Genomic DNA, 15,637 nt, shown 5'->3' with positions numbered 1-15,637 from the left:
ATGCTGCGCAGAGCCCTTTCTCTCCCCCTATTTCCATATTTATCTGGAGCTCTTGAACAGAGGTGGGCTCTTGACGTGGGTTTGGGACTCTCCTGGAACACGGAGAAAGTCAGGCTAATGTAGAAGATGAAGCATTCCTTCTTCCTTCAGGCTTCCATCCTATCACACATAATTGGACTGATGCACTTAGGATTTCATACTGACGTGCCACTGTGATAAACCCATGGCAGAAGAAACAGAGAAGTCTTTTGGAGTTATTGGGTGGTACACATGAAGAACTACAAAATCAATAAAGGACAGACCACAAAAAGGATTCTGTGCATGGTTTGTCCTTTATTGAGCTTGTACTTTTTTGTGTGTACCACCCAATGACTCCAATGGACTTCTCTCTCTGTGTGTCTCTCTCTCTCCCCCTCCCTCCCCCTCTCCCACTTTCTCTCCCCCCCTCTGTCCCTCCCTCTTTCTCTTTTTCTCTCCCTCTCCCTCTCCCCCTTTCTCTCCCCCCCTCTCTCCCTCCCTCTCCCTCTCCCTCTTTCTCTCTCCCTCTCTCCCTCTCCCTGCCTCTCTCCCTCTCTCTTTCATGGTTTCATGAGCAATAAACCCAATTGAATCAGGACTCCGAAGCTCTATTCAGACTTTGAAGACCTTTTATTGAGTACATCATATCGACACTTAGAAAGTTGAAGCTAGCTCTGGATAATTCCCACGCTTCAGAGTAACCAAAAACTTCCCTCCTCCTCAGGTGTCCTGGGTCACGTTAACCAATCACTCCAGCGGGATCCTTCCCCCTCGGTCTCAGCAGATGTTCGTTGCCATTGTTAGGGGTATCTCCGTTGGGAGACAGAAAAATAGCGCAGCAGAATGTACAGCTAGAGAGAAAGAACGTTGCTAGTAGAAAAAACACACGAATAGAGTTTCAGACACTGCTAGTAAAAAACAAGCAGCTTTACTACTAATAATTGCTTCACAAGCAGTGATAGTAGATATATGCCCAAACACAATTCAAAGAACAAACAATTGTTTACAGTCGCAGTTCACGTTCCAGTCATCAAGCGAGCAAGTAGTTATCAAGCATAGGACAAGCAGAGAGAGACTCCCCTGACTCCCTCTTATTGTAGAGTTAATTACAGCTGATAAGTACATTCACCCATTTAAAGCAACAACGACCATTTGTTATTGTTTATAGATATATGTTGCCTACCCAATACTAGGAGTATACTCCCAACAGCCATGACCTTCGTTCACATGCTGCAGCTGGTACAAGTTTTGTCTAGTGGACTCAGGCACCGCATTCCAGTTCCTTCTAATGCCCCTTCTCCCTCGCCCGAGAGAATGGCAACTAAGAAACAAAGCAAAGTAAATATGGCATCGGCCGTAGTCATTTCGAAATTGACACTCTCCTACCATGGGTTTATCACAGTGGCACTGTTCTGACCCAGGCTTTCTGAGAAAGCATAAATCACAATTGTAGTCCCAACAACCCTCTTTTATTTATACGGCTGTAAATTGTGGTCATTAACAGTCTGTGAAGGTTCCGACAGATGTCTACTCGAGTTGCCACAGTCTTTCAGGGGAATGTTGACAAACACCCACCTTATCTCCCTTGGAAAGCTGCCAGAGACCAAATTGCCAAATGCAGAGCAAGGCCAAACTTAGCACAGAGTCAAACAGAACTTTTCAAAGCTTGAACCGACCAGATGGACTAATTGCTTCCTGCAAAAGCTCACATCTGGTTCGCTCCTCTTTTATGTCTTATGGGAGGGCCAATCATCTCCAAGACTTACTCCCAAGTTGACCCTGTTTTCTTAATTGTTCTTGCCTTCTGGCAGCTCTGCCCATGCGCACACTGGGAACAGGCTCCCGTTGTTTTTCTGCCTCGCTGATGTCAGACTCCGGAGGCTCCAGAGGCAGCAAATAACTATCATATGGCCTTGGTCCCCTCTCTGCCTCCGACGCAGAGCCCTTGTCCGAGCCTTCTTCAGACTCCAGGACTGGCCCATGTTCCTCCCCAACCTCCTCACTGTCCGAATCTGCTGCCAGCTCTGCTGGCTGCTGGCGGGCCACAACAGGCACGTCATTATGAAATCCTAAGTGTATCAACCCAAGTTTGTAGAACTTTGAAACAGAACCCTTTTGTAGTTGATGGCAGCGCATTTGCCCACTTTGCCCCCATCCTATCTGGCTGCTTATTTCTCTGGATTGAGCTCCTTCCTTGCTCCACTGCAGGATGAAGAGAACCCTCTGGATGAGCCGCTTTTGTACCCACTCTATCGGTCAAACAGTGCTGAGCTTGTGGATTTGAGCTGGGATGATGAAGACGAACATGGGGTCTCCAAGGGTGAAGTGCAAGCAGGTTTGTGACCCGCAGGTCTGGGGCAGGGGGTGGAGGATGATGGTGCTAAAAGCTGTCAAAAGTAGGGCTATTGTGTCCTGATGAGGGAGTGGCAGCTGCCTTAGCTTCTTCTCTTGGCTTCTGTTCCTTCCTCCTCTATAGCCCCCGGGAGTCCTGGCCGAGTCTACAAGAAAAGGGTCAAAAGCAAGCTGAGACGCTTCATCGCCAAGAGGCCCCCCCTGCGAAGTTTACAGGAGAAAGGACTCATCCGAGGTAATGATGCAGATCCCTGTAGTTTCATTGCAACAGAGGCTGGGTAGAGATTATGGATTTTAAAAGGTACAGAAAATCATCATTGCTATGTACTTATTTTTGTACACTATCAGGTTTGGGGTACACTGTCATAATTCTTTGCGTGCCAGTTTGAGACAAATGACTTGAATTTTGAGCACGATTCTTAGAATAATGACCCATAAACAAACAAACAAACAAACGTGTGTGAGATTTTTCTGAACACATAGGGATGAGCTTCTGGTTTCCGCCATGTGCATGCGCACTGGCCACCTGGTCTTCTGATTTTGGGATGCATGTGCTTGCGAAGACCACCTGGCTGGTGTGCATGCACACGCCAGAAACTGGAAGAGCAGCATGTGCGCACTGGGAAGATGATCTTCCAGTTTCTGGCACGTGCATCCACACCGGCCACTTGGTCTTCTGGATTCTGATGTGGATGAGTGCGCGAAGAGCAGCTGATGCACCAGAAACCGGAAGATTATCTTCCTGGCGCACACATGCGCACCGGGCGGCTGCTCTTCTGGTTTCCGGCACTCCTGTGCACATGAAGACCAGCTGGCTGGTGTGCCGGAACCCGGAACAGCAATGGGCAATGGCTCGCGTGCCCAGAGAGATGGCTCTGCGTGCCACTTCTGACATGCGTGCCATAGGTTCGCCATCACGGTTCTAGGCTCTATAAAAATAGGGTTAGGATTGTACAAATTGCTCATCTATATTTATTTCTTGGCAGAGAGATAATTGCAGCTCCCCTAGAATGAAGTATCTTCAATTGCTTCACAGTTTCCATGTCTATTTCCAGATCAAGTCTTTGGCTGTCGGCTAGAGGCCCTGTGCCAGCGAGAAGGGGGCACAGTACCCCGGTTTGTCCAAAAATGTGTGGAAGCTGTGGAACAGAGAGGTAGGGTATCCCTGGGGTCACCACTCCATCCCTGTCTCAGCTAGGATCTTCCTCCTAGTTCTGGCACTCCATAGATTTATGTTGGGGGATCCACAGCAGTTCTGTCCTTCTCTTTCAGGGCTGGATGCAGATGGAATCTATAGGGTCAACGGGAACTTGGCCATTATTCAGAAGCTGAGATTCATAGTTGACCGTGGTGAGTACTTAAAGAATGATAAATGGTGAACATGGAGTTATAGGAGGCACGTCTAAGCCTCTGAAATCGTTCATCTACCACTATGTTGCTTTACTTTATGTGAAAAGAGATAAAGTATTTCAAGGCTAGTGGGTTTGTTGAAAATGTTATGACTGCTGTTAACATCATATAATATGTACTTCTTTCTCTAACCTCAGAGATGGAAAACATTTATTGGCTACCCTTGGGACATTACAGTAACTACTATACTGTCCTCATATTGTCCTCATACTCCCCCCCCCTTTTTTTGCAATTAGATGAGGAACTGGGAGAACTGTCTGTCTGTCGTCTGTCTGTCTGTCTGTCTGTCTGTCTGTCTGTCTATCTATCTATCTATCTATCTATCCTCATCTATAATTTTCACATGTTACAGGGATACACACACACACACGCATATACATATAAAGAAACAGACATTGCGATCTTCTTTTATAACTATATCTGGAAATATATATATATATATATACTATATATATATATATACTATATATATATAGTAACACAAATGCATACATAGATAGATAGATAGATAGATAGATGATAGATAGATAGATAGATAGATAGATAGATAGATAGATAGATAGATAGATAGATTTTTGCTAATAAAGAAATGAAGGGAGACTAGTATAGATCTATTTCAAGCTATTTAGCTCTCATCAGCTAGCCATACCCTTGCTGGAATTCAAAAAGGGGCTGCTTACATATTAGGCAGTTATATTAACCTCTAGGCCACAAGTTCTCCTCCCTTTATCAGTTGTGCCAGGGGAGTTCGAATCCCAGCAAAGGTATGGATAGCTGATGAGAGCTAAATAGCTTGAAATGGATCTATACTAGTCTCCCTTCCTTTATCAGCAAAAGTGTAACACAAAATGGTTTGTCATATAAGCGGCTGCCTGGAAGGCTCCTGGAATGGGGCTGAAAGGCGAAAGGGAAGCAGTATGCTCCCTCCCATATTTGGGCAGACCAGATGCTTTGACAGAATATATATATCCTTGAAGAATGGTTAACAAGGCATGTTTGAGATAAAATGAGAAAATCTTGTTTCCATGTGACATAGTCTTCTTCTCATCCCTAGCCTGTTGATGAGGTCAGCTAATTTTGGGTTTTTATGATCCAACGTGGAAGTAATTGTATTCCATGTCAGAGAGGTCCTGATTTATGGCATTCTTCACTTATCCCCGTTCTGCTTGAGTGACAGCAGGTACTCAGAACTATTCCAGTTGCTACAGAGACATAAAGTTTGCTAGACAATGGAGAAGATCTTAAACCTCTCTCTCTAAAAAAAAAGGATAGAAATTCTGTTTACCAGAGCTGAAAGCAGGATAGAAAACAAATAACAAGATGACAATGGTTGGGTTCCTACACTACAGGGAGAAAAAGGAAATTCACAAACCATCTTATGTCTCAGCATTCCATTAAGCCATCTCGAATGTATGGACACATTCTGGCTACCTTCAAATTGGTCTTCACCCTTTTCCTACAAGATAATTGTTTCTCCTGTGGCATCCCCAGTAACCATTGTGTTGCTTTGCAGAACGGGCAGTGACATCCGATGGACGCTATGTCTTCCCAGAGCAACGTTGCCAAGGTAATGTTTCTGTCCCTCAATCTTTGAAATAGCAATCCTGCCTGGTTACCTAGAAGCCATGGAAGAGGGAGGGGATTTTAATGAAACCGGGTTAGGTTTTGAATGCAGGGTGCAAATTCTGAATTCTTACAAGTCTCCTTCTTCAAAGGGAATAATTTAAAAAATTGCAACAATCCCCAATGGAGTTTCTGTTCCTTTTAAGGATAAAGACCCAAGCCAATGAGGGGGGAGTGGGGAAGAGAGAGAGAGAATGAAAGAGAGAGAGAGAGAGAATGAAAGAGAGAGAATAAGAGAGAGAGAGAGAGAGAGAGAGAATGAAAGGGAGAGAGAGAGAATGAAATAGAGAAAATGAGAGAGAGAGAGAAAGAATGAAAAAGAGATAGAGAAGAGAGAGAAAGAGAATTAAAGAGAGAGAGAGAAAATGAAAGAGAGAGAATAAGCGAGAGAGAGAGAGAATGAAAGGGGGGAGAGAGAATGAAATAGAGAGAATGAGGGAGAGAGAGAAAGAGAGAGAGAGAATGAGGGAGGGAGAGAAAGAGAGAGAGAGAATGAGAGAGAACGAGAGAGAGGGGAGAGAATGAAAAAGGTGGGAGGAGAATCCTGTTTGTGGCAGGCAGTCTTATGTTCATTCTGAAAGTTTCAGGATCCACGGAGACAAACATACTATTTTTAATAAGATTTCCAGTTACATAAAAGGAACCCTGGAACACAGAAATATATGAAAAAAATCATTTGGGGAAAATGAAGTACTGGAAATCTAAATATATCTTATAATGCATAGTGTTTGATGTGTAACTGATTATATCTGTCAATGGGTATTAACGGCCCAGCATCCTTGTGTAAGATGAGCAGCCATATTCATGTGGTGAAATAAATATTTATCTTTGGACCTGGATGGTCCTTCTTTTAGTTTATGGATCACAGACTCAAGTTGGATTTGTTTTCTTAGCTACAGTTAAACTGCTTTGATTCCAAAGAGAGAGAGGGAGTCAAATCTGGGTTTACCAAATGTATTTTCCCCTTCCTCCTCAGTCTCTGCAGTTTCTTTCAGCTGTCCCAGGAAAAGGGACATTAGCTGTATCAGATAAAGCAGGGGTCTCCAACCTTGGCAACTTTAAGACAGGGGTGAAATCCTCCAGGTTCGGCCGAACTGGCAGGGACGATTGGCATCAGTTTGTCGAACCGGTGGCAAAAATCCCACACCTGCCTGGTCGCTCTGTCGCCCGATCACCGTTCACCTTTACTGGCCACTCGCTCGGCCCTTCCGGCCACTCGACCCTCCCACCCAATCCGAACATTTCTCCCTCCGTTCACAGCAGAGCTTCTGCAGCCTGTCCCTTTAAGGTAGACCCAAGGAGGGAGGGGGCGGGGGGACATAAAGGAAGCAGCAGCTCTGCTGTGAATGGACTCATACACACATTTTTTCCTACTGGGTTTGTGGGCATGACTTGGTGGTAGAGTCCTGTGACTGAGTGGGCATGGCCATGAGTGACATCAAGTTGGCCACACCCACTCAGTCACAGGACTCCACCGCCAAGCCACGCCCACAGAACCGGTAGTAAAAAAAAATTGAATTTCACCACTGCAAAGACAGGAACAAAATGAAATTGTCAATGACAAAAATTAAAATAAAATTTTAGTTATTTTAAATAATTAATTTGAATTGTTAAATTGCCCCGTGGTGAAATATCCATGGGAAGTTGGCCATGGTGATTTGTCCTGTGATGAGTTGGCTGCGGCAAGTTGTCCCATTCTGGTTGATTAGGGTTCATATCTCAGCCCCTTAATATATTTGGTGACTCTCTCTACCAGCAAAGAGAAAGATGTCACATTGAAAAAGGTCCCATTGATATGACTCTGTCCTTTTTGTCCTTTTCCTTCCTTGTTCCCTAGAGGAGAAGTTGAACCTGTCAAGTCCACAGTGGGATGATGTGCATGTGATAACAGGGGCTTTGAAGCTTTTTTTCCGAGAGTTACCTGAATCCTTAGTGCCCTACAGCCACGTTGAGGAATGCATAGCTTCTGTCAGTAAGTCTGCTTCCTATTCCTTGCCCTGTTGACAAACACAAATATATGACCCCAGCAGAGGTTAATTCTGAGCCTGGATTAAAAGCCTGGGCCTTTTCTATCATATTGCAACTCATTTTTAGGAAAAGGTGCTATATAAAATGAAATTGTCTATTTTGGTTTTCCTGGAGGAAGGTGGGGGAGGAGGGAGACATCTCAGCCTTCCTTAATACCAATCCTCCAATCTGAAATGTACTTCAGATTATCTACAGATATCTTTATTTATTTATTTATTTTGCTTCAGGAACATAATAGATCATTGAATGCAGAGGATCCAAAATTACTGCCTTATTTTAAGTCGTGACCAAATGTCACGTTGCTAGAGGAGCTGGGGAATCTTAAAATCCTAATGATCAATATGAAAAATACCTTTTTTTCCCCTTGCCCTGCATCATTTTTCAAATTCTATTCCCTGTAACTTTCAGCATAATTCCGTGAAAGCTCTTATTGGTTACCATTTGAGACACCATCAGGGCAGGAACACACATGTCAGCTCTCAAACCAGCTTTGTACAATAGTGGATCTGAAGACGGTTTTGGTTTTGGAAAGTTATATTGCATTCTGTGTGTTTTGATCCATACATTGGCACGTAGTCATTACGTTGCATATATTATTTGCATACATATGTACACATGTTATATATATATATACACATTATTTAGAGGGAGGGAGGTGGGTGGTTTCTAAATATGAACAAATGAATGTCAGTGCTTGTACGCAGGCATGTACACATGAAACATTTGAAGTTGGTTTTTTCGTAAATATAAAGCAGGGGAGGAGTGATAAGGAGGTGACTGAACAGGTATCCATCTTGCTGTGTTTCTTCATGTTTTGGATAGCTGAAAAAAAATGATTTGATAGAGCCGAGATTGGTTAGAGTGCAGTACTGCAGGCTACTTCAGCTGACTGCTAGCTGCAGTTTGGCAGTTCAAATCTCACCGGCTCAAGGTTGACTCAGCCTTCCATCCTTCCAAGCAGTGGTGTATTAACCATTAAGCAGACTAAGCATATACTTAGGGCATCAGGCCCAAAGGGGGCACCACAAAATTGAGAAAGAAAAAAAACCCAATGAAGATTTGTATACAATATGTACAAAGGAGGAGGGGGGGGGGACCAAGATTTGTCAGTATTTAGGGCACCAGAGAGCCTTAATACGCCACTGCTTCTGCGGTGGATAAAATGAGGACCCAGGTTGTTGAGAGCAATATGCTAGCTCTGTAAAACAGCTTAGAGAGGGCTGTAAAAGCACTATGAAGCGGTATATAAGTCTAAGTGCTATTACTATTGCTATCATTGTGTTCCCTTAGCTTCTGTAGTCATGCATCCTGTCATGATAGGGCATGAAACAGTTTTCTCTAGTTATTCCTTATCACTCATTAAAAAATGTTATTTGTTTGAGCCATTGACCTCAAGGCCACCTTTTTTTATGGTTAAGGTGGGGGCAGTACGACTATTGTATCAACAATCCTATTGTCAACTTTGAACCAAACCTGGCAGTCGCCATTTTTCTGTTCCTCAGTTGCCACACAGAACGGGAAGGGGGAAAGGAGGTTGAAATGTCTTACTAGACACAACAGAGAGCTTTCTCATGAGAACCAAGGTCATCTCTACTGGCAACAGATAAGGTCGAGGAAGGAGTGCCTGGGGAGTCCACCATTTAACCCAATTGGCCAACGTGGCCTGTGACATTTGGGGATGGGATTATCTATTATTTTAATTATACTGAAACTGTGGGGAAGATTCAGAGTTGGTTTTCCTTTAGAGTTGTGTCGATATGATGTTTTCAATAAAGAAGTTTGTTGAAGAGGATTTTGGGAGGATTTGCTTGGATTCATTAGTTGGAACCTTGACACCTATCATCCCAATTACAATTTATTTTCTATTCCAAAATGTGCTTTGGGTGTAACTCTGATAGCAACACAGAAGATTTCTGATCTGCCCTTTGGAAGCTAGAAGGTCTTTCATTCTAAACGTTGCCTTCTCAGCTAGAAAACAAAAATCTTTTTGCTTTTCTCTACACAGAGTTGTCCGATCACAAGGAAAAAGTGTCAAAGATTGCTGGGCTGATCCAGACTCTCCCTCAACCAAACCGGGACACACTGCATTACTTACTTCAGCACCTCCGCAAGTAAATTAGTCACCTCGAATTTGTCCATTAATACTTTCTTCCTGGCAGAATCAGTCTTTTGTTATAGGTAGTCCTTAACTTACAAGTATAATTGAGCCCAAAATTTCAGTTGCTAAGTGAAATATTTGTTAAGTGAATCTAACCCTGAAATAGTTATAAGTCACTTTTTTTCAATGCTGTTGTAAATTTGAAGAGTCACTAAATGAACTGTTGTAAGCCAGGGACTACCTGAATTAAGGCCCCTTTTTTCTTTTATAGCAAATCAAACAAAATCACTAGGAAGAAAAAAAATAGCAAAAGGAAACTAATATTTAAACTTCTTTTTCAAAGGTAGGAGGCAAAGCCGATGAATTGAAGAGCAATTAATCACTTATGTCCTTGAACAAGAAGCAATAAAAAGAATCTATTAATTAAAAGTAGACTACCCTTACAATTACATTTTATTATGCATATTTTAGCTCTGGAAGGTAAAATTGAAAATTCAGCCTAGGATGAGCATTTCAAAAGAAAATGTGTTTATTCACACGTATGAATTTTCCTGCATCTGAGTACAGATAGTCCTTGACTTAGAACCATTCATTTAGTGAATGTTCAAAGTTACGATGACACTGAAAAAGTAAGTTGCGACTGATTTTCACACTCACGATTGCTGTAGCATCCCCATGGTCACGTGATCAAAATTTAGACATCTGGCAATTGGCTCATAATTGCAGTGTCCTGGGAGCATGATCAACTTTTGTGACTTTTTGACAAGCAAAGTCAATGGGAAAGCCTGATTCACTTAACAATTCACTTGCTAACTTAACAGCTGCAGTGATTCACTTAACAACTGTGGGAAGAAAAGTTGTTAAATGAGGCAAAACGTACTTAACACCTTTTTGCTTAACAACACAAAATTTTGGCTCAATTGCAGTCATAAGTCAAGGACCACATGTACAACATTATTGGACTATTCTATAGCTGAGCACACTCTCAGTCCAATAGTAATGCTATGCTGAGCGTTATCAATATCAGTGGTTTTGCTATTGCAATGTGTACCTCCTTGGCAGCTAAAAACATATAAAGAACAGTTGCTGGAATTAGGTATGACTAGTTTGATGAAAAGAAGGACTTGATAGCAGGGTTCCAATATCTCAGGGGTTGCCAGAAAGAAGAGGGAGTCAAACTATTCTCCAAGGCACCTGAGGGTAGAACAAGAAGCAATGGGTGGAAACTGATCAAGGAGAGAAGCAACTTAGAACTGAGGAGAAACTTCCTGACAGTTAGAATAATTAATTAGTGGAACAACTTGCTCCCAGAAGTTGTAAATACTCCAACACTGAAGGTTTTCAAGAAGAGATTGGACAACCAATTGTCTGAAATGGTATAGCGCTTTTTGCCTAAGCAGGAGGTTGGACTAGAAGACCTGCAAGGTCCCTTCCAACTCTATTCCTATTCCTGTTCCTGTTCCTGTTCCTGTTCCTATTCTGTTCTGTTCTGTTCTATTCTATTCTATTCTATTCTATTCTATTCTATTCTATTCTATTCTAACCTGCAGGCTTTACATAGTGCCACTGATCTTGGGCCTTGTTTAAAGAAGTTGTTCCAAGCAGTCCCATCTCCTCTTAACCTCAGTGGCAATGGATTCCCCAGCTTCGTACAGAATCATGAGAATCTGAGAATCTGGTAGGAAAGCTGAGTTGAATATTTGGGTTAACATCGCCTAGAAATGAGGCGGTGCATCAGATGAGGTCTAGAGCCTCATATTTTGTCTTCTGAAAGGGAATCTAGGTGGAAACGATTTCCTTACATGGATGGATGAGCAACTGGCTGTAAATTTGATCCTGGAGCTAACTTTGGGAATATGGGAATAGAAATTATAGGATATCCAAAAATTGCTTTGTGGAAGAAGGGATTTCCAGTACACTTTGTCTTCTCTTTCTCTTCTGATTTGTTGCCCTGACTGATTGTGTCTTTGATTGGTTATTTAGACAAATGGATTACAAGCCAATGAATGTGATTCTCAGCATGTTAGAAATGAAATCTCAATTAAATCTGCCTGTCTGCTTTAGCAATGAATGCATCGAACGGGGCCAAAATAGTATGATGTTCTCATTACGGGTTTTCCCCCTCTTCATTCAGGGTGATGGATCATTCAGATATCAACAGGATGACAACTCAGAACATTGGCATTGTTTTTGGACCAACGCTGTTGCGACATGAGCAAGATGTAGCCAGCCTCATAGAGGACATGGTGTACAAGAATCAGGTGGTAGAGTTGCTTCTTTCCGAATTTCCTAGCATCTTTGGGACAGGTGCCGAATGACTTTGTTGATACTTTTTTTTCCAATATGGATTGCTTTATTCTCAAGACATATGGGATCACAACCTGTTTCTGAAGCAAGCATTGATGCTGTGAAACTCTCTGCACCAATCACAGCAGCGTAGGTTACCATCATGTTCGGAAAAGATATTTTATTAGGAAAGATGGATCTCTGCATCTACTTCTTCGAGATTGTTTTTTTTTTTTAGTTGATCATTTTTTTTAGCTGGTATACCTTAGCAAAAAGATGTCATATTCATACCCAATAAACAACTGGCGAGAATCTGAAAGAGAAATTATATGACTGAAAGCACTTTGGCTTTAAACAATGAAGAAGACCTGCTCAGATGCAGATTTCAATCCAAACAAATATATAAAATGGAACCTTTATTCCATTAATTATTGGGCATTCTATGCTGGAGGAGAAAGACTTTCATTAGATAAGCTGCCAGCCAGCCTAATCCCCTAGGTCAGAGGTCGGCAACCTTAAACACTCAAAGAGCCACAAAGGTCCTAACCAAAAGCCCCCCATTCAATTCTGGAGCCGACCGGAAGTCTGGTTTACCCATGAGTCTCCTCCTAGCGCAGCGTCTTTTTCCTCTGCCGACCGGAAGTCCGGTTCCCCCCACCATAGTGTTCTCCTAGCACAGCATACTTTTTCCTCTACCTGACCTAACCAAAAGCCCTAATCCTAACCCTATCAACTGTAGAGCCGACCATGACAGGGAGCCACACCAGAGGGATGAAAGACCCACATGCGGCTCCAGAGCCACGGGTTGCTGACCCCTGCCCTAGGTTTAGTCTCCTGTCTGATGTCACAGTGCCAAATATCCTCCATACTCTTGAAACTCGAATTCTTCAAGATTACTTTCCCCAACTGCCCATCAGATGTGTTGGTCTACAAATCCCATGGACTTCTGCTAGCACAGGCAAAATCTTTCTAAGGAGATGCCTTCTAAGTCATTATTAGAGCACACAAGTTTCCCCCAAAATAAAATGGAAACTTCCATTCAAATTGCTATTGTGTTTTGCCAAATAACCCTGGGAATCATCAAAGGTAATGTTTGACTATTATTAAGAAAACCCCAGTTCTTTTACAAAATGATGGTTTAGAAATGGTTTGAAAAGAAATAAACATGACTGAATTCTCACATGTGACCTGTTTCTCAGTGAGATTTGTGATTGACCAAGGAAAGTGTTCAGTAATAAAAATATTGCTAGGTGATCCATCTCTTCTGTATTGTTTTTGCATGAACGTGGCCTTTTAGGGATCTCATTTATTTTTTAGGTGTATATTGAGACGAATTAGGGAAAATTTACTGTTGTTTTTTTCATGCCCTTAACAATTTTATGAATGCCCAGACAAGAAGCCTTTCGCCATCTGTTCATAAAAAACTGTTTAGTTCTTGCCAGCTGTTAATTAATGGGTACCATCAATTTATCCTCAAGAATCAAACACAATTGAATGGAAAAAAATAATAAAACAAGCATATTCCCATTCCTTGTCAAACCTGAATCTCATGCATAACCTTCTTTAGTTTTCTCAAATCATTGCATCTCTCCATCTCAGGCAATGAATCTTGAAAAATCTGACTCGTGCTAGAACCAAGCTGAAAAAAATTTAATCACAGGAGTTGCATGATTTACACCAGTGGTTTTCAGCCTTGGCAATTTTAAAATATGTGAAGTAAAAATCCCAGAATTCCCCAGCCAGTGAAGGTTGGGAAAAATTGACCTAAATTAATGAAATGAGAATTTGCTGGCTTTAAGGGGAAAGGTTTTTTTTCTTTTTTTAACTGACGGTTTCACATATGGCTCTGAAAAGGCTGATTTGACCTCTTAGCATGTCTTCAACTTCATGTGTAAATCTTCTTGATTGTAATTCAGTTGTACAAGCTCATTAGGAAGCATGACCAACTGCCTGCATCTTAATAAATACACCATTGGGGCAGGGGTGGGCTTCAAAAATTTCAGCAACAATTCTGCCTGGTTGCTGGATAGACATGGCCATGGTGGGTGTGGCGTCGTCAGCCTCCTTCACCATGGCGGCCGGGGGGGGTGTTTTTGCCTTCCCCAGGCTCCAGGGCTTTCCATGAGCCTCTAGGAGGGCGAAAACTGCCTCCCCTGAGCTCTGGAGGCCTTTCGGGAGGCCTGTTCCCCCCCTCCCCAAACTTCTGCATGGGCCCTGCACTTACCTCGCATCCAAAATGGGCCACGTGGAGACTCCTGGGAGGGGAGGGGTGGGCAGGACCGGCCAGGGGTGGGATTTGGAGGTTCTCTGAACCGGCCATAAACTTAGCTATGGGTTCTCCCGAACCCAGGCAAACCCGTAGAAGCCCACCCCTGAATTGGGAAGGGGGAAATTGGCCAGAGCTCAGATGCAGGTTTTTTCATATTTTTCTCAGATGCTTTAAAGAGATCTCATCAGCAGCTTCCTTAAGCTGTTCTTGGCCATTGTGCTTAACAGGTTTAAATAAACAAGTGCTAGCATTGGGTTATCCCTTTTCTTCCCATTGTTATTTTTTGGCTTGTTTCTTTTCATTGAAATGATGATGAAAATTGCCTGTGGATTGGTAGTTGTCTTCCATGGCCTTAGAGAAAAGTAAAAAGTTTGGGGGTGGTGGTGTCAAAGAAGCCATTTCCCACAATGAAGTCTTAGTTGATGACCCTCAATGTCTTGAGTGGCTTGCTATATTTAAATAAATGAACAATTTAGCTTTGCTTTCATTCTTTTTCCGGAGGAAATATGTTTTATTAACCTTTTATTGGTGCTTTTTTCTCCTCTAAAAAAGAGAGTGAGAGAGACAGAGAAAAAGATTTATAGGTAAAAAACATTCACACACATATATACTATGTACAAACTATCAAAATACACGTGATACGCCTAGAATTTGTTCCCCTGCTTTTAATACTTCCCTTTATCCCTTCCCATAGAAGATAATCTCCAGGGAGAGACAGGCACTGGTTTGGCTTCTAGGCTAAAGTATAACAGAAAGATACAAAAGGAAAGCTAAAACAGAGGCAAGGTATATTCTTTGGTTTCTTAGGCTTAGTTTTATATTTTTGCTCTGAGGAAAATGCTGAGGTGAGGGACATGAGGACAGTTCATAGGTGGAACTATGCAGGGGTGGGTTGCCGCCGGCGTTACTGCTGGTTTGAAACCCGTGCACAAGTGCCAGATGTGTGCTGCACGTGCCCGCGCTCTTCAATGTAAATGTTCTGTGCGTATACACAGAACAATTTCCAGTGAACTGCATATGCGCAGTCACCAAAATCCAAAATGGCAGCAGCTAAGCAGCAGCCAGAGAACCAGTTTGCAGGCATGGCAGTCCTGGGTTGCTGCCGGTTCTGAAACCCAGGTCTGAATTCTACTACCGGTTCAGATGAACCGGGCTGAACCGGCAGCAACCCACCTCCGGAACTATGAGAGAAGATATTGCCTCAATGGGAGAGGCATAAGTTTGTGAATCATCCCTTAACATCCCATCTAAGTCTCCTGTCTAAAACCCTGAAGAGCTCCTATCAGCACATGGATAATTCTGAGCCGGGCAGTCCAAGGTTCAGCTTTGGTACAAAATAGCTTGCTTTGTTCTGCTGAGGATACTTTAAAGGGGGAACCCCTATCTTTTACTTGGAAACAAGCAAACAGCAGGAATGTAAGGATAGAGGCAGTCAGTGCAGTTACGAGAACCAATGATGGCTTGAAAACAGATGTATTATTGGCCTTCGTTTATATATTCACTTTTTCCCATTGTTTGTGTGTGGTCTTTCCCTGTCATTTTAGTTCAACAGA

The 15,637-nt window shown here is 42.6% G+C and overlaps 1 protein-coding gene across 3 annotated transcripts in view; it reads left to right on the top strand.

Annotated features, from left to right (window-relative positions):
• The window catches only part of ARHGAP9 (Rho GTPase activating protein 9), a 49,259-nt gene extending 35,535 nt beyond the window's left edge, over positions 1 to 13,724 (top strand). For all 3 annotated transcript variants that reach the window (XM_081969813.1, XM_081969812.1, XM_081969811.1), the window contains 8 exons: positions 2,227 to 2,353; positions 2,495 to 2,605; positions 3,426 to 3,524; positions 3,643 to 3,720; positions 5,294 to 5,347; positions 7,241 to 7,375; positions 9,437 to 9,542; positions 11,664 to 13,724. In XM_081969813.1, coding sequence (XP_081825939.1) covers positions 2,227 to 2,353; positions 2,495 to 2,605; positions 3,426 to 3,524; positions 3,643 to 3,720; positions 5,294 to 5,347; positions 7,241 to 7,375; positions 9,437 to 9,542; positions 11,664 to 11,847 — 894 coding nt within the window. In that variant the 3' untranslated portion in view covers positions 11,848 to 13,724. The remainder of the gene's footprint in view (positions 1 to 2,226; positions 2,354 to 2,494; positions 2,606 to 3,425; positions 3,525 to 3,642; positions 3,721 to 5,293; positions 5,348 to 7,240; positions 7,376 to 9,436; positions 9,543 to 11,663) is intronic.
• Positions 13,725 to 15,637: the final 1,913 nt, after the last annotated feature.

Source organism: Natrix helvetica, assembly GCF_964273705.1.
Source record: "Natrix helvetica genome assembly, chromosome: 1".
NCBI lineage: Eukaryota > Metazoa > Chordata > Lepidosauria > Squamata > Natricidae > Natrix > Natrix helvetica.
Note: the sequence above shows the minus strand (reverse complement) of the source record. Positions and strands in the feature narration are given on the sequence as shown.